Consider the following 15,452-nt stretch of genomic DNA (forward strand, 5'->3'; position numbering starts at 1 on the left):
ATAACGCACAAAGCATTTTACTACATAAACAAGAGCAGTCTACTCAGGAGAAAACCTATCGGTCTCTCAATTACACACACCTTAAAGACAACACTCTCCAGCACATGTCAATGTAAAACATTTAATTGAAAAATGTTGACACTACAATATATAAAATAGCTATTATAAATGTACATAGTGTATTCTATAGCTGCCAGGTTGACTTTTTTTTTTTTTTTTTTAAGGAAACTGTAAGTTACACTGTGGTTAAGACTTGTATCTTCACTCCTGAAAAAGCCCACATTCTATCACAGTGATGTATGGTCAGACTTAACAGTCTCAATTGTTAAACACTTGGATCAAGTCATAACCAGTTTTATTGCAAAAGGACCCTGTACACATTTATCAATTCTAGTACCTTAATAGCTACCCAACAAATCATTAACATACAGAAACATCCATCATGAGAAGCAAGAAATATCACCCATCCCTTCTGCATATTAGCAACTTGTCACTCCTCAGCAACAGCGCTCACATCACTCAGGTCTGTGAACAGTCACTTTTCGCCTTCATCCTGAGTGAAAGATGAAATGACTTAAGTACAAATGCAACATATTATAAACAATTTCTTACCAAAAAAAGTCACAAATTAAACCAAAGTATTTTACAAAAATGTACTACAAAACACCATAAAAACCGCCCTCACTTAAGCTCTCTCTCCCCGTATCCGGCGAGCCAACTGGATGTCTCTGGGCATGACGGTTACTCTCTTAGCGTGGATGGCACACAGATTAGTATCTTCAAACAAGCCCACCAGGTACGCTTCGCTAGCCTCCTGCAGCGCACCGATGGCGGCACTCTGGAACCGCAAGTCGGTTTTGAAATCCTGGGCGATCTCCCTCACCAGCCTCTGAAAAGGCAGTTTCCGGATCAGAAGCTCGGTGGATTTCTGGTGACGACGGATTTCTCGAAGCGCAACAGTCCCGGGCCTGTAGCGATGAGGTTTCTTCATCCCGCCTGTAGAGGGGGCGCTTTTCCTGGCTGCTTTTGTGACCAGCTGCTTGCGGGGCCCTTTCCCACCTGTTGACTTCCGAGCAGTCTGTTTGGTTCGAGCCATTTTCTTTTACCCAACGCCGAAGTTTTAGGCCGCTTCTCCGACTGCCGCGCCGCCGCTGCTGCCCAAAGAGCCGCAATAGCTCAGCTACGGGAAAAACTCCTTCCAACGAACCAAAGAACTCCTTCCAACGAACAACCAAACCGCTCTGCGCTCCACTTTCGTTTCTGATATTAGATATTTGCTTTTTTTTTTTTTTTTTCTGAATCAGTCTAGGTTTATCAAAGAGCTGTTCAAAGAATCAGTGTTTTGCTTGCTGCTTCTTTTTGTGCTCTTTTTACTGGCACCAAGTTTACGTTTGTTCTTCTTTCTTAGTCTCCTAAACATGTAGCATTACTTATTTGCAATCTTTCTTTTCTAATATAGGTTCTAAAATGTGATGAAATAAAAATTTCTATTTGAAGGCAGGACAAGAAAAATAAAAAATTTCTTTGCTCAGGCCTCCTCCATCCCTGCCGTCCCTTTAGTGTGTAGAGGGATGTAGGGTGTGTCTGATCACACATTAACTACAGCTCCTTCAAGGTGGAGTGCCTGCTCAGCCATCAAGATCAGTGTTTCTTTTCCTTCTGATGCTAGCAGTGTAACTTAAAACAACAATGTTCTTTCCCAGCTCTGTAAGGGGTCAGGGTGACACGCTTTCCTTTGTACATGCTTACCTGGGCTACATATCCTTCATGAACTTTATAGAAAATATCAGTATGTCATTTTCATATACCATCCTTTGTCTCAAAAAATGGAATTCAAGATTAGAAACAACAAAAACTAGTAAAAATTACAAAACACTGCTGAAAAAAGTTAAATAAAAGGAAAGACACCATGTTCGTGGATTGGAAGATTTACTATTGTTAAATATCAAACCACTTGGTTAAGAATCCACCTTGCAGGGGTCAGCCCCGGACCCCACCCACCTCTGCTCGCGCCCCTAACAGCATGGCACGGGCTGCTGCTCCTTGCTCCAAACAAGATGCAGAATGAACTGTGGGAGGGTTCACACATCCCAGGAAAGCCCAGTCCAGCCTAATGAACTTGAGCAATGCTGTCACTGGCTGGCAAACATGAGAGACATTATTAAGTGACAACAGGAACAGCTCACACACGGAGTTTCAATGAATGCCTCTGAGGGAAGCTGGCACTGAATTCCATTTTAAATGGACAAGGCTGTCACATTACTGAAGTGATTCTCTGAACTCTCCAGGCCCAGAGTGCTGTGCTGACAGAGAGCTTCTACAATCTGGAGAAAAAAAATTCTGCAGGAGACTCACAAATGTTTTACTTTCTTAATGAGGCCAGGTGGGTTAGGGTTAGGGTTAGGCAGAAACCAACACAATTCTGTAAAGCAATTATGCTTCACTTAAACAATAAAAAATTTTTTAAAATGGTGAAAATAGAAAAAAAAAGAAGAAAATGCAGCATTCTTGTATTTCTGCACATCTAACACTGTTAATTAGCTCAGTTTCTTAGAAAGGAATCTGCCTGCCAATGCAGGAGACACAAGAGAGGCAGGTTTGATCCCTGGGTGGGGAAGATCCCCTGGAGAAGGAGATGGCAACCCACTCCAGTATTCTTGCCTGGAAAATCCCGTGGACAGAGGAGCCTGAAGAGCTATGGGGTCGCAAAAGGATTGGACATGATTTAGCGATTAAAATGACAACAACCAGTGTTAATTATGGACATGCCTGCAGCAGGCTGGGTGATGGCACACTGGAGCTGAGGCAGCTTGGAGGGTCTCCCCCAGCCCAGGCTCGGGCAGAGTAAGATAGAGATGGGTGTGACCATGCCCCAGGGGAGCAGTCCCTCTGGGGGATGTTTTCATCCACAACCTGCTTCTGATCAGCCGGCTAGAACAGGACGTCATGAGGTCAGGACGCACGGGCTCAGCACTGTGGCTGTATTACTGTCACTGTCACAGTTACGGGCTGTAACCTAGCGCTGGCCTACTGTTTTGAAAATAAATTCTACAGTTGTAGATTCAGTCTGTAGAGCAATTTTTTGGGGTACTACTACACAAAAACCACGCCTACTTTACAGTCAATCAAAAGCGCCCTGTTTATATAGCAATTTTCCCCAATAGTCGGAGATAACTACCTTTTCTTCAATTCCAGGATAGCAGGCTTCTTTCCTAAACTGTATTCTAGTACTAGATTTACTTATTTATTTATTTGGCTACACCGTGCAGCCTGTGGGAATCTTAGTTCCCTGAACCAGGGCTTGAACCTGTGCCCCCTGCACTGGGCACACAGAGTCTTGGCTCCTGGACCATCAGGGAAGTCCCTCCAGTGGTAGAGAGTCTGCTGGGAGGCAGTGGCAGTGATCTTGGGCAAAGACCATAAAGACAGGATCCAGGGAGAGGTACAGGACGAGAGGGGACATAGCGGGAGACAGTTGGGACGTGACCACCACACACTGGCATCCAGGAGCTTGCGGGCGTCATGCTGGATGGACCCAGCCTGGACTGACGGCGCCCTAACTGTGGACACCGGCTGTCCACTGGAGCACAGACTCTGATAAACAGAAACCCTGATTCGTAGCACTTGCTGACTTTCTGCGTGAACGTAACAATTCGCTAGCAAAATCCCTGGTGTTCTGAATGTTGCTCGTGTGGGTGGGAACAAGAGGGCTCTGGCACACCACTGATCTGAATTCCGTTTCAAGAGGTGCAGGTGGACAACAGCAGTCTGTTTTCAAATTCAGGATGCCAAACAAAGTTTAAAAGGCAACTTGCCTACATTTTATTACAACCAAAGAGTGACTGATTCTGAATTATATAGGGTAGAGCTCAAAAACCTCACAACTGAACATAGTATAAATGTGTGTTTTTCTATAACTAATGTTTTGCAAGGAGAAAATTTGGAGATAAACATCTGTAAAAATAGTTCTCATAGCATTGAGGGAACATTACTTCTGACTCCCTTGTGTTTGTTTATTTATCAATTTTCTGAAAGCCACTGGGTAACCGATGGTGCCACAACTCCAGACAACAATAAAGAGATCCTTTTTGTTCATCTACACTGTCAGTCCATGATTACCCTTGCCAACAGCAATAGGAACAACCCTTAACCTCTCCAAGGAGGGACCTGCGATTTTAAAATGTTGTGATTTAAAGTGTTGAGACAACAATTAGAAATCTACAAGCTTGTTCACACATATACAAACATGCTTATCTCTTTAGCTAGAATTGGGGAATATGGTCCACACTTAAAATATTATTTCACAATAATTAAAGTGAAAATAAAACTGAAGGACAAGTGGTCTCCCAAACTCTCCCCCCAAAAAAGAATCCGCCTTGCAATGCAGGGGATGTGGATCTGATCCCTGGTCGGGGCACTAAGATTCACCATTTCCCCAAATCATCGAAGAGTCTGGGATTAGAAATGTTTGGAAAGCTGTAACACAAAGCTCAAGTCAGCCTGAAACAGGCTCCAGCTGGGGAGGCGAGGGGACCGAGGCTGGTGAGTGGACAGGAAGCTGTTCCCATCCTGCATTTCATAACCTGACCTGCGGCCCCAGAATCATGCTATATCTCCAAGGAGGACTCATTTCAAGCAGGGGTTTTCTTCATGTTCCTAGAACGGGAATGTCAAGTGCCAGGCCTGCTCAGACTCCCCGAGTCTGGGATGCAAAGCTCCTGTATCCACCTTCCAGCTGTGATCAGAGTAGCAAAGGTAGCAAAGCTAAGACCAAAACTTTCTCTCTCCTCAACACTTTACCTTCTAGAGGACAATTCTATCATAAACTGTCAAAGCTAGAGGAGAAAAATGTGGAAGAGAAAACCTACAAAAATATCCTAAAATGTCAAACACAATCATGTCAAATCACAATCAAGGAGAAAATTTGGGGATAAACATCTATAAAGTTCTCATAGCATTCAGGGAACATCATTTCTGACTCTCTTGTGTTTGTTTATTTATCAATTTTCTAAAAGCCACCAGGTAACAGATGGTGCCACAATTCCAGACAACAATAAAGAGATCCTTTCTGTTCACACATTACACAACCATGTGTAAACATAATAAGCCATAACCACACCCTGAGCTGTTCATATTCTTGCGCTGCTGATACAACCTAACATCCCATCAGTTACTCTCACAAAGTCTGCGGGACAGTCTTCTGGGCATAATTTCCAAGGCATGTGGGATGCTCACACACACCACTAACGTTGACAGCTGTTCATCCGGCCATAGCGCCTGTTTGCTGTGCCATGATTTGGCGCTTGCACGAGACTGGATACACCCGCCCTTCTATGTCCACTGTGATCCTAAGCTCATCCTTGACCATGGCCTAGTCCCTCACCCGGGTCAGCATTCACTTCATCATGAGCTGGATTAAACTGTGATACGAGAGGAAGTCACACACAGACACCTGCTCTCTGGGGCTTTGGGAAGATGAAGTCACTGGTGGCTTGGATCAGAGTTCAGGACGGTCTCTAAACACACACACAGGAGCCCTGTCTGCTGCCTCCAGGGGATCTTACATCCAGGGCTCCCACCCTTCCCAAGTTCTGCCGAGGATGTTAGGGTCAGTTGCCTGGTCAATCAGGCACCTCACTTGGGCCTCTTCTGAAAGTCCACTCTCAGGCTCCTGGGCACGAACGCTGTGCTCTCGGCTTCCTTGTGCCACAGCAACGTAGTCTCTGAAGGCAGACTCCTTCTCATGGCCCAGGAGAAGCTCATTACTGGAAAAAAGATCAAGCAACACAAAGACACAAACTGCAGGTTACTTCTCCAGTCCAAACCAGACGCTCCATCTGGTCACACAGCATACTCTCTGCTGCTCATTGTCCTCAAAGTCAAGATTCCGTCTGTGTGTGTGTGTGTGTGTTCCTCACCAACAACTTGTTATATTCCAGTTTCTGATTATATTAATAGCAATCCTAGTGGGTGTGGAGTCTCACTTGCATTTATCTGATGACTAACGATTTTAAGCATCTTTCCATTTGTTTATTGGCCATTTGTCTATATTCTTTTATAGACATGTCTGTTCAAGTCCTTTGGTCATTTTTTTCATTGGGTGGTCTTTTTATTATTCAGCTGTAAGAATTTTTTAATGGATTCTATACTCAAGTTCCTTATAGCTATATGACTTTCAAATGTCTTACCCCATTCTGTGGACTCTATTTTTACTTTCCTGATAGTATACTTTGAGGCACAAAAGTTTTTAATTTTGATGAATTTGTGCTTTTCTTTCTCCTTCTCTTGTTTGTGCTTTTGGTTTTAGACTTAAGAATGTCAAATATCATTGCCAAATCCAAGGTCCAAAAGATTTACCCCTATGTTTGCTTCTAAGGATGTTATAGTTTTAGCTCACACAAGTAGGTCTTGATCCTCTTTGAATTAACTCTGTATATCATTTAGGGTGGGAGTTCCACCTTCATTCCTTTCAGTGATCTTTGCTGGAAAGACCACTGAATGGTCTTGGCATCTTTGTCAAAGAACAACTGACCACGGTCACCATTTACTATTAACAGGAAAATCCAACTTTTTTCCTTCTTGTGAATCATTTCTGCAAATCTGTATTTGTTGTAGACTTCAACCAGAAAAACATGAAAGCTAGGTTAAAGGTAATCTGATCCGCATATGCATTAATGAGCCTCCACTATGCTCTGTGCACCCAAGGGCTCTGCCACCAGGGCCACATTTGTCCCGAGAAAAGACAGAAGCAAATTTAAAAACAACATTTCCTCATGCAGGTAGAGATGTTCATGAGACAGTCCAGGACTGTGGTGAGGGGGCCCAGGCTGATTGGTGCGTGTGTGTGTATGTGCGTGTGTGCGCGCATGCGTGCGCGCCCAGGCTGATTGGTGTGTGTGTGCGTGTATACATGCATGCACATGCCCAGGCTGATTGGGGGGGGTGTGTGTGTGTGTCTGTGGCCCAGGGGTGTGGTGAGGGGGCCCGGTCTGACTGGGGTGTGTGTGTCTGTGTCTATGTGTCTGTGTGTGTTTCAGGGCTGACTGGGGTGTGGGGTGTGCGTGTGTGTGTGTGTGGTGTGAATGTGGATTTCAGAGTTAGGACCTCACTGGGCTGACGGGGGGTGGTGTTGTGTGGGGGGAGTATGGTATGTGTTGTGTGTGTTTAAGAGTCAGGACTTTGCTGGGCTGACCGGTGTGTGCCTGTGTATGTGCAGTGTGAGTGTGGGTTTCAGAGTTAGGACCTTGCCAGGCTGACCGGGGTGTGGGGCATGCGTGTGTGTATTTTAGAGTCAGGACCCAGCCGGGCAGTGAGAGGTGGCCTCTGCATGCTGCACCCCAGCCCCCATTGTCAGTGGGGGTGACGGGCTGATGGCACAGGCTGAGTACATACACACACACACACAAATATGTTTAGTGATTCTCTTGGGAACAACGGCATGTTGGTGTGTGTGTGTTTTTCCACAAATAAATGCTTACCAAGTAATAACTGCTGGATTGGCACCTGCTAGCTTTCTCTTAGCATAATGAATCTTCTGCCGTGGATACCAATTTTGTTCAGTTACATTTATTTCTTTAATCCATGATCCTCCTTTTCTCAGCATTGTCTGTTCAAAATTCTGAGGGAAAGAAACATGATTTTCTCTGCTTAATGGTACATACGGTCACGTTCAAACAGACCCAACAGGTAGTGATCTCAAAATAAACCAAGTCTCCAGCTGGGAAGGGCTCTGCCGCTTTTTGCACACACTCTCCCTGCAGCGCATGTGACAGTGACGGCGACCGTAAGGGCCTACACTTGGTCTTACCACGGCCGCCCTGAGGAGGTGTCACTGCCGCGCTTCCTCCTGGGCGCTGAGCTGAGAAGGATGCTGACGTTGTGTGGAACAGACTCAAAACTAAAACTTGTCTAAAAGAAACCAATCCCCATCACCAAAGGACTACAAATACTCTCAAGTCTAACAGTGTCCTCCAAATAAAAGTCAGGTCTCTTGTCTGATTTTCAAGCTAAATGATCCCAAATGTTAACTTTGAGAACTGTACAGAACCAGTAAGTACATTGGTAAACACATCCCCACCAGGAGACAGGAAAGGTGGTCAGTCATGAGCATGCTGGAACAAAGCTGCAAAGGGGGGAGAACCACCGACCTTCCAGTCAAAGGACGGCTCCTTCACGAACACGTCCATGGTGGTGGTGAGCAGGTCGGCACGTGAGCGGAAGGCCCTCAGCGCGCACACCATGACGCTGCTCACGAGCCCTGTCTCCTTCAATGGTGACATCAGGTTGATGAACTGGCGAGTCAGCCGGAAAGGCATCAGCTCAGGGACCCGCAGGAACTAAAGAGCAAACGAGATGCAGGAGGCGGATGAGTGAGGCCTCCTGCAGCTGTCGCTCATGCGTGCTGAGCACATCTGCTCCCCTCTTCTTGGAACTGGCCACATGGGTGTGAGGTCACCGTGCCCCGAAGCAACCACACGGCCAAGAGGAGAGCTGGAGTCTGACATCAGGTGTGCATCTCATCCACGCAAGACGTTCTGATGAGCCTCCTACCTTTTTACAGGAGCAAGTGATGTAATTAATCTATCAGCACACCGTCTACAATCACCTGAATGAGGCTGATACAAAGCTGAGACTCTCCCATTTTGCAAGAATGGCCACTTTAACGATCACAGCAGGCCAACTGTCCATAGAGGGGTCACAAAGCTGATGACAGGTCCACCCCAGCACAGAGCAGGGTGAGCTCACCTGGGTGGCAGAGCCGAACGCATGTCCGAAGTCAATCCCGATCACGCCGCCCGTCTCCAGGCTCACCATGAAGTTGTTCAGATGCCGGTCTCCAATGCCCAGAACCCAGTGGCCGATGCACAGGACTGCATGGGAGGTGGTGAAGTGGTTGCGAAGGGCCAAGAAGGCCTCGGGGCCAGTGCTCATCTTCAGGAAGGCCCGCCTACAGGGGACAGGGGACGGTCATGTGGCCTCTGCCCCAACCCTGCCCCTCCTCAACAGGTGTAAAGTCAGAAAGGCACTTACTTTAAGAGATCTGCAGGCACTCTACTTTCTCTTTTCCTAAAAGATGTGACTGCTTCAGTGCGATTAGCTACTCTATGATTTAATCATAGGAAATGTCTGATTAGAACAAACTTCCCATAATTTAAAATTTAAAATTTTTTGTTAAACTGACACTCCAAGGCAAAATTTTCTCAGAAACAAAGTGAATGTACAACTTTGAGAAGAATGAACTAGTTGGAACGCGGGGATGAGAACACCACGTACCTGAACATGAGGGCATAGGCCCCAGGGTCACACGTTCCCACCATCGTGGTCAGCCATTCTCTGTACTCAGATGCGGGCGCCCGGGGGTCACTAACGCGCAGGACAAAGAGAACCAATGTTAGGAAGGTATCGAGGGCAGCTGACTTCAGAGGCCCCACCATCAGGGACTCACTGCAAAGTAGTGAAGAGGCAGGAAAAACAAATATGACTTAAATCATATTTAATATTGACACTGCATTCCTGCCACCCTGGGCCAAGAACAACATACCACTATTCATTCTGAATCACTCCTCAAAACACATGGCTACTTCCTGTGCAAAAATGCAGGGATAGAGCACCAGATACAAGTGACATCCCGCTTCACACAGAGGAGGAAGATGAGCTGATGATGCAGGCATATGGTTCCGAAGGCCCCCGGGAGGGGGGACCCCTCCCAGCAGGACGGCAGCACCACACACAACCTGTTCACAGCAGGCCAGTCACTAACAAACTACACAGCCACAAATTACTTGTTGATGGCAGACTGTCTGCTTCTGTCATTATTTAAACATTGCCACACGTTTTCTTAAAACATTTCCAATAAGGAAATACAGACAAAATCCACAGTAAGTGCAAAAAAGCATTTTCTTAAATGACGATGGAGGGGAGCTCAATTTGAAAAGCTGCTTTCAGTGACGCTTCACAGACAAAAGGCAGTGTCTGGACAGGTGGAAACAGCTGGTGCTTGTACAGCCACTTTGGGGTTTGTATCAAAAGCTGAAGATGAAACAGGGTTATATGGGCTACTTAGTAATTAAATCACTTCCCGTGAAGCTTTTCTGAGCTGCTACTAAGTTAATTTCAGGAAGAGATGATTTCAATCTAAATTCTCTCCCAGTTACAACTGGACAAAAATGTGTAGGCAGGAAAATTGCAAGTACAAATTAAGGAAAAAATGGCAAGGATTTTAGGAATGGGGGCTGTTTTAAAAAGGTGCTGCTGCTAAGTCGCTTCAGTTGTGTCCGACTCTGTGCAACCCCACAGACGGCAGCCCACCAGGCTCCCCCGTCCCTGGGATTCTCTAGGCAAGAACACTGGAGTGGGTTGCCATTTCCTTCTCCAATGCATGAAAGTGGAAAGTGAAAGAGAAGTCGCTCAGTCATGTCCGACTCTTAGCGACCCCATGGACTGCAGCCTACCAGGCTCCTCCGTCCATGGGATTTTCCAGGCAAGAGTACTGGAGTGGGGTGCCATTGCCTTCTCCAATTTATATGATTCCTATTTGAAAGTGAAAGTCACTCAGTCATGTCTGACTCTTTGCAACCCCATGGACTATACAGTCTATAGAATTCTCCAGGCCAGAGCACTAGAGTGGGTAGCTTTTCCCTTCTCCAGGGGATCTTCCCAACCCAGGGATCGAACCCAGGTCTCCCACATTGCAGGCGGATTTTTTACCAGCTGAGCCACCAGGGAAGCCCAATTTGAAAAGCACTTTACACCCATGGACATCTGTGTACAGTGCGCTTTTCACATTTTCTCACCTTACAAGTGGGGCCGTGGGGCCAGTCGGGCTCACTGTGTGTTAGCAGATCCTAGAGCAGATTCCTGACCCCGGGCGCAGTCCTCCAGGGACAGCAGGAGTCATTTCAGGCAAAGGACTCCAGTGATTGGAATTTAAAGTGGGTAAACACTCTGTAGCAACTACTACCCAGGCATGAGAGTCTGAAAAGAGCAGTGCTCCTATGTTAAGTAAGAGGCGGTAAGAGCGCTGCTGCTGCTGCTAAGTCGCTCCAGTCGTGTCCGACTCTGTGCGACCCCCTAGACGGCAGCCCACCAGGCTCCCGTCCCTGGGTAAGAGTGCTGCTCCTACGCAAATGCTTTGAGGAGGAGGAGAGGCTTGAGGCCTTTTATGATTGTCTCCTCCCCACCATCCTCCTGCTGGTCCCCAAACGTGCTAACGCCCGCTTCAAAATGGCTGTAAGCCACACTGTTCTTTCCTTTCTGTACAGAAACAAGGAACAATTTTTTTTTAATTACTGATTACAAAAATACATATAGAAAACTATATATGTTTTCTGTATAGAAAACTTGGAAAATAACAAAGGATAAAGGAAAGTATAAAGTTGTTGTATCTTGACCTGGAACTCAGCACCAGTCCCCTACCTGCTCTAACCTGTACGCACCTGCACCAGCCAGTCACACACTAACCTACGCCTACCAGTCACCCACGTGTACTAACCTATACCCACCAGTCACCCTCCTGCGCTAACCTACACCCACCAGTCACCCACCTACACCCACCAGTCACTCACATACTCTAACCTACACCCTCCTGCACTGACCTACACCCATGAGTCACTCACATGCACTAACCTACACCCACCAGTCACCCACCTGCGCCCAGCAGTCTCCGACCTGCACCCCTTACACACCAGGGACACCTCACCTCTCCAGCCTCAGCTGCTTTGTCTGCGCAGAGGGGACAGTAGTACTCACCGTGTTAAGTTTTGGTAAAAAAATAACTTCATACACAGTAAAAACTGAGAATGGTGCCACAGAAAACATATAACTAAATGTTAGCTGAAATCTTATTATTTGCTTTATCTTCTTCAAACACTCTTCTTTTTGTTTAAGGTTAATTCTTTTTTAAAGATTGTGATAAAATATATGCAGCTACTACTTAGGAGGAGAAGCGGGAGGCAGAGGATGAGATGGTTAGATGGCACCACCGACTCAATGGACATGAGTCTAAGCAAACTCTGGGAGATAGTGATGGACAAGGAAGCCCGGAGTGCTGCAGTCCATGGGGTTGCAAACAGTTGGATATGACTGAACGACTGGACATGACTGAGTGACTGAATGACTGCTTAGAAACCTTGACTCCAGGTCATCTTCACCCACCTAGAGGCAGACTGGAACAGGCTGGGCAGGGCAGCAATGAAAAGAGCCTGAAAACGTCCCTGCAGGCATGGGGTAAAGGAGTCCCGCCCAGGGAGCGGGGCAGTGGGCTGGGGTGGCCAGGTGGAGTGGGAGATGGGCCCTGGGCCTCGGGTCACCTGGTGTAGGCTTTCTTCTCCTCCCGAGACATGCTGCTCAGAAGAAGGTCCTTCAACGTGCAGGTGTTTTCAATCCATTCAATTAGCCCCAGCCTGAAAGGAAGGGACAGTCATGAGCCCCTGCTGCTCGGCCTTCTCTATACAACAGCTCTGCTCTCGCTTCCTCCACGAGGAGGAGCCTCACAGCAGAGCAGTCTGTGCTGCTGCTCTGTCCTGTGACACCTGAAACCCGAACTGTCCCTTGCCCCTGCCCACAAAGGGCACCCCCCACCACTGCAGAGGGGCAGCCGCACCTGGAGGTCATGGGCACCACGTGGTAGGTGGTCATTTGCAGGCCCCTCTGGCCACAGGCGGCATCGTGGGCCAGGACGCTGTTCATGACCTGGAGCAGCTGCTGGATGCGGTGGTCTTGCCGCAGATCCTCACCGCCCTTCACCAGGAAGGGATACTCCCGTTCATCGTGGCCTCGGATCACGATGCGCTTGGGTTTCCTGATCGAGGCCATCACTTTCACCTTTAGAGATTGAACAGCATCTTCAGGTGCAGCTGAGAGACCAGGTGGTCTCGTCCCCAGAGGGATGCAGGTGGGTGACAGGTTGTGGGGCCCCTGGTTGCCCTGATTATGAGTTACACTGACAAACATGCGTGCTTGTGAACAAGCCACATGACATGTCCACTTGCATTACGTCTATAATGGACACACACAGAGCTGATGCCTCAAGTCTACTAGACCCTTACACATGACTGATGTTGAAAGTGAAACATTATATTAAGGTCAGTATATTCCATCAGAAAACTCATAACACAACTCTCAGAGAACACCTGAGACCAATGTGGGGAGTGAACCGAGGGGCCGAGCCCGGCCGTGGAGCTGGTGGAACCGGCACCTACCCGTTCGTCGAAGCCTGCGATCCGCGCGTGGTGCTCGGGCATTGGTTTGCTTCTGCCATCGTACTGACCTGGGATGGACAGAAAGCCGCCTCAGACGCTGTGGGGACAGCACATGCACTTCACACCCCGCTTCATCCCCCTCCCCCAGTCTAACAGGAGAAAAAATTTTACTCAAAATTTTCAGTGGATGTATTTTTTTAAAATGCTGTTATTTCTCGTTTGACTAATGGATGTTGCTTCCTATTTGTTGGAACAGAAGCAAATGGGGAGACAGGGCCTTGGGCGAGCCCCCCACCCCCACCTCAGCCCCGATTCCAGTCACGTTGTGTATCAGGAGGCTATGCTTCAATGTTCTTCCTGAAACTCACGGTCTGGAATGCATAGCTGTTAATAATAACAAAGAAAAGTGTTTCTCCAAATCTTTTTTTCCCCCACTGGAGTAAGGATACAAGTCACTGTAATAACATTTTTTGTCTGGCAAATTCCAGGGGAAATTAAGGATGTGAGGATCACAGCGCCCACATCTGGCCAGCATGCCGCCGCCTGCTTGCAGAGCCACCAGCCCCTCCTGAAGGCATGTCAGGTGCCATCACCCCCCCTCACTTCAGGTGGGGCCAGCACGTCTCCCGAGAAGTGGGGTGCAGGCACACTGCATCTCACTGCTCTGCAGACACTGCCGTTTTTACAAATGGAGGCTTGGTGACGGCCCTGAGTTGCCAGGAGATGGCGTTTTTCAGGAACAGTGTGTTTTAACTTTCGTATGTACTGTTTCGTAGACAGGACGCCACTGCACAGTGTGGTATAAACACAGCACTTACAATGCGTCACTGGGCAGCCACCCGCTTTGATGTGCTCTGCTGCAGGGGCTGGAATAAAACACACAGCATCTCGGGGGATCGCCTGAATTTCATTTCTGAAGAAAAGTTCTGCAGGGCAAAGCATGGGTAGGTTCTGAGAACATTACTAGCTACCATAACAGCAGGGGCCAGCTGAGCACTCGTCCTCAGGAATGGGATGGGACTTGTAATGTGGTTAAGTGTACTGATCATAGAAACTACTGATTTTCCTCATGAGGAAAAACATGTGGAATTTAAAATCTTTTCAAAAAAAAGAAAAAAAACTGTCATGATTCTGATTTCGCCCTCTTAGAGACAGAGGCTCTTGCTCTGGCATGACTCTCCCCAGCGCTGTGCTGTCCGTCCACAGGTGAACTCACCAGGGACCTCCAGCTCCGCTCTCAGGAATTCCACCCTGAAGTTGCTCATCCAGGGAGAATATTCCCTCAGGTTCCCCGGCGCATTTGAGGCCCTGAGCATCCTCTCCCGTAGCGAGCCAGCGATGGTGTAGAAGTCCTGGAGCTTCATGCCTGGGAGTTTAGAGCCTCCTCTCCCAAAGTGCTTATCAAATTCCTTTCCAAAAGCCTGAAAGTAATAATAAACTTACCTCAAATTAAAAAAAAATTTTTTTTTTTATTGGCGTACAGTTGCTTCACAGTGTTAGTCTCCGCTGTCACCACAGAGCACTGGGGAGAGTTCCCTGTGCCATACCGTTGGTTCTCATCAGTCACCTATGGTATACACAGTAGTATACACACGTCCATCTAATTTATCTTTAATGTGAAGTTGAACTCCTGGAAAGGTTCTAGGTTTATAAATCTTTATAACAAATAGGTACTCAGTTACATTGCTTTTTTTCTATGCCTTTAATCAATAGTTTCACTTTCCTTGAATGTTTCAACCCTGTTCTGGTGGATTAACCTTTTAATTGATGCAAATTATGTGTTGATTTGTGATGAAGTAGAAAGTTCTAGATGGATGGTCCCAGGTAATAGAAACCAACCTCAGGACAAACCGTGGCTGCAGCTGCAGCAAGGTTTCTTCCTATAGGGGCTCTGCCCAGGAGGGCAGCGGACTGTGCTAGACCCAGTCAGGCCAGAGTTTCTGGGTCAGAGCTGACGGGCTCAGCAGGAGGGAAAGGAAACCCAGTGTGCATGTTCTGGCATGACCCAGGTGTGATCCCACAGGAGCCCTCCACAGGAGGAGAGGGTGGGCCCCTGCTCTCCTTGGAAGGCTGCTCTGTGACCGCTTGCAGCACCTACTCTGCTGCCCTCTCTGGTCGACCCTGGGCCAGCCCCTGCCTGACCTCACACCCAAATTCTGCTGAACCCTGCCAGCCTTGTGGTCCGTCCACCTGTCGTCTGGGATTCTGAGTGGTGATGGTGCAGACATGTGTGGTATCCAGGATCACTCTGAG

General features: G+C 47.5%; 2 protein-coding genes across 4 annotated transcripts in view; both read right to left on the reverse strand.

Annotated features, from left to right (window-relative positions):
• Positions 1–338: 338 nt before the first annotated feature.
• Positions 339–3,663, reverse strand: LOC129626665 (histone H3.3C). Its single transcript, XM_055545948.1, has one exon. The coding sequence runs from the start codon at positions 1,094–1,096 to the stop codon at positions 686–688; it is 411 nt and encodes a 136-aa protein (XP_055401923.1). The 5' UTR covers positions 1,097–3,663; the 3' UTR covers positions 339–685.
• A 1,308-nt stretch (positions 3,664–4,971) lies between these two features.
• The window catches only part of PRKDC (protein kinase, DNA-activated, catalytic subunit), a 126,561-nt gene continuing 116,080 nt past the window's right edge, over positions 4,972–15,452 (reverse strand). For 2 of the 3 annotated variants that reach the window (XM_055545943.1, XM_055545944.1), the window contains 10 exons: positions 14,416–14,620; positions 13,200–13,267; positions 12,602–12,822; positions 12,309–12,401; positions 9,274–9,363; positions 9,031–9,102; positions 8,746–8,947; positions 8,148–8,336; positions 7,479–7,618; positions 4,972–5,765 (listed from right to left, as the gene is read on the reverse strand). In XM_055545943.1, coding sequence (XP_055401918.1) covers positions 5,561–5,765; positions 7,479–7,618; positions 8,148–8,336; positions 8,746–8,947; positions 9,031–9,102; positions 9,274–9,363; positions 12,309–12,401; positions 12,602–12,822; positions 13,200–13,267; positions 14,416–14,620 — 1,485 coding nt within the window. In that variant the 3' untranslated portion in view covers positions 4,972–5,560. Of the gene's footprint in view, positions 5,766–7,478; positions 7,619–8,147; positions 8,337–8,745; positions 8,948–9,030; positions 9,103–9,273; positions 9,364–12,308; positions 12,402–12,601; positions 12,823–13,199; positions 13,268–14,415; positions 14,621–14,641; positions 15,448–15,452 lie in introns of those variants that run through there. The other variant, XM_055545945.1, reaches the window with a different exon arrangement.

This window comes from Bubalus kerabau, chromosome 14 (genome assembly GCF_029407905.1).
Source record: "Bubalus kerabau isolate K-KA32 ecotype Philippines breed swamp buffalo chromosome 14, PCC_UOA_SB_1v2, whole genome shotgun sequence".
Classification (NCBI taxonomy): domain Eukaryota; kingdom Metazoa; phylum Chordata; class Mammalia; order Artiodactyla; family Bovidae; genus Bubalus; species Bubalus kerabau.

Bases quoted from the DNA above. Each gene is read 5' to 3' on its own strand.
- LOC129626665 (XM_055545948.1), bottom strand. From the start codon at position 1,096: ATGGCTCGAACCAAACAGACTGCTCGGAAGTCAACAGGTGGGAAAGGG.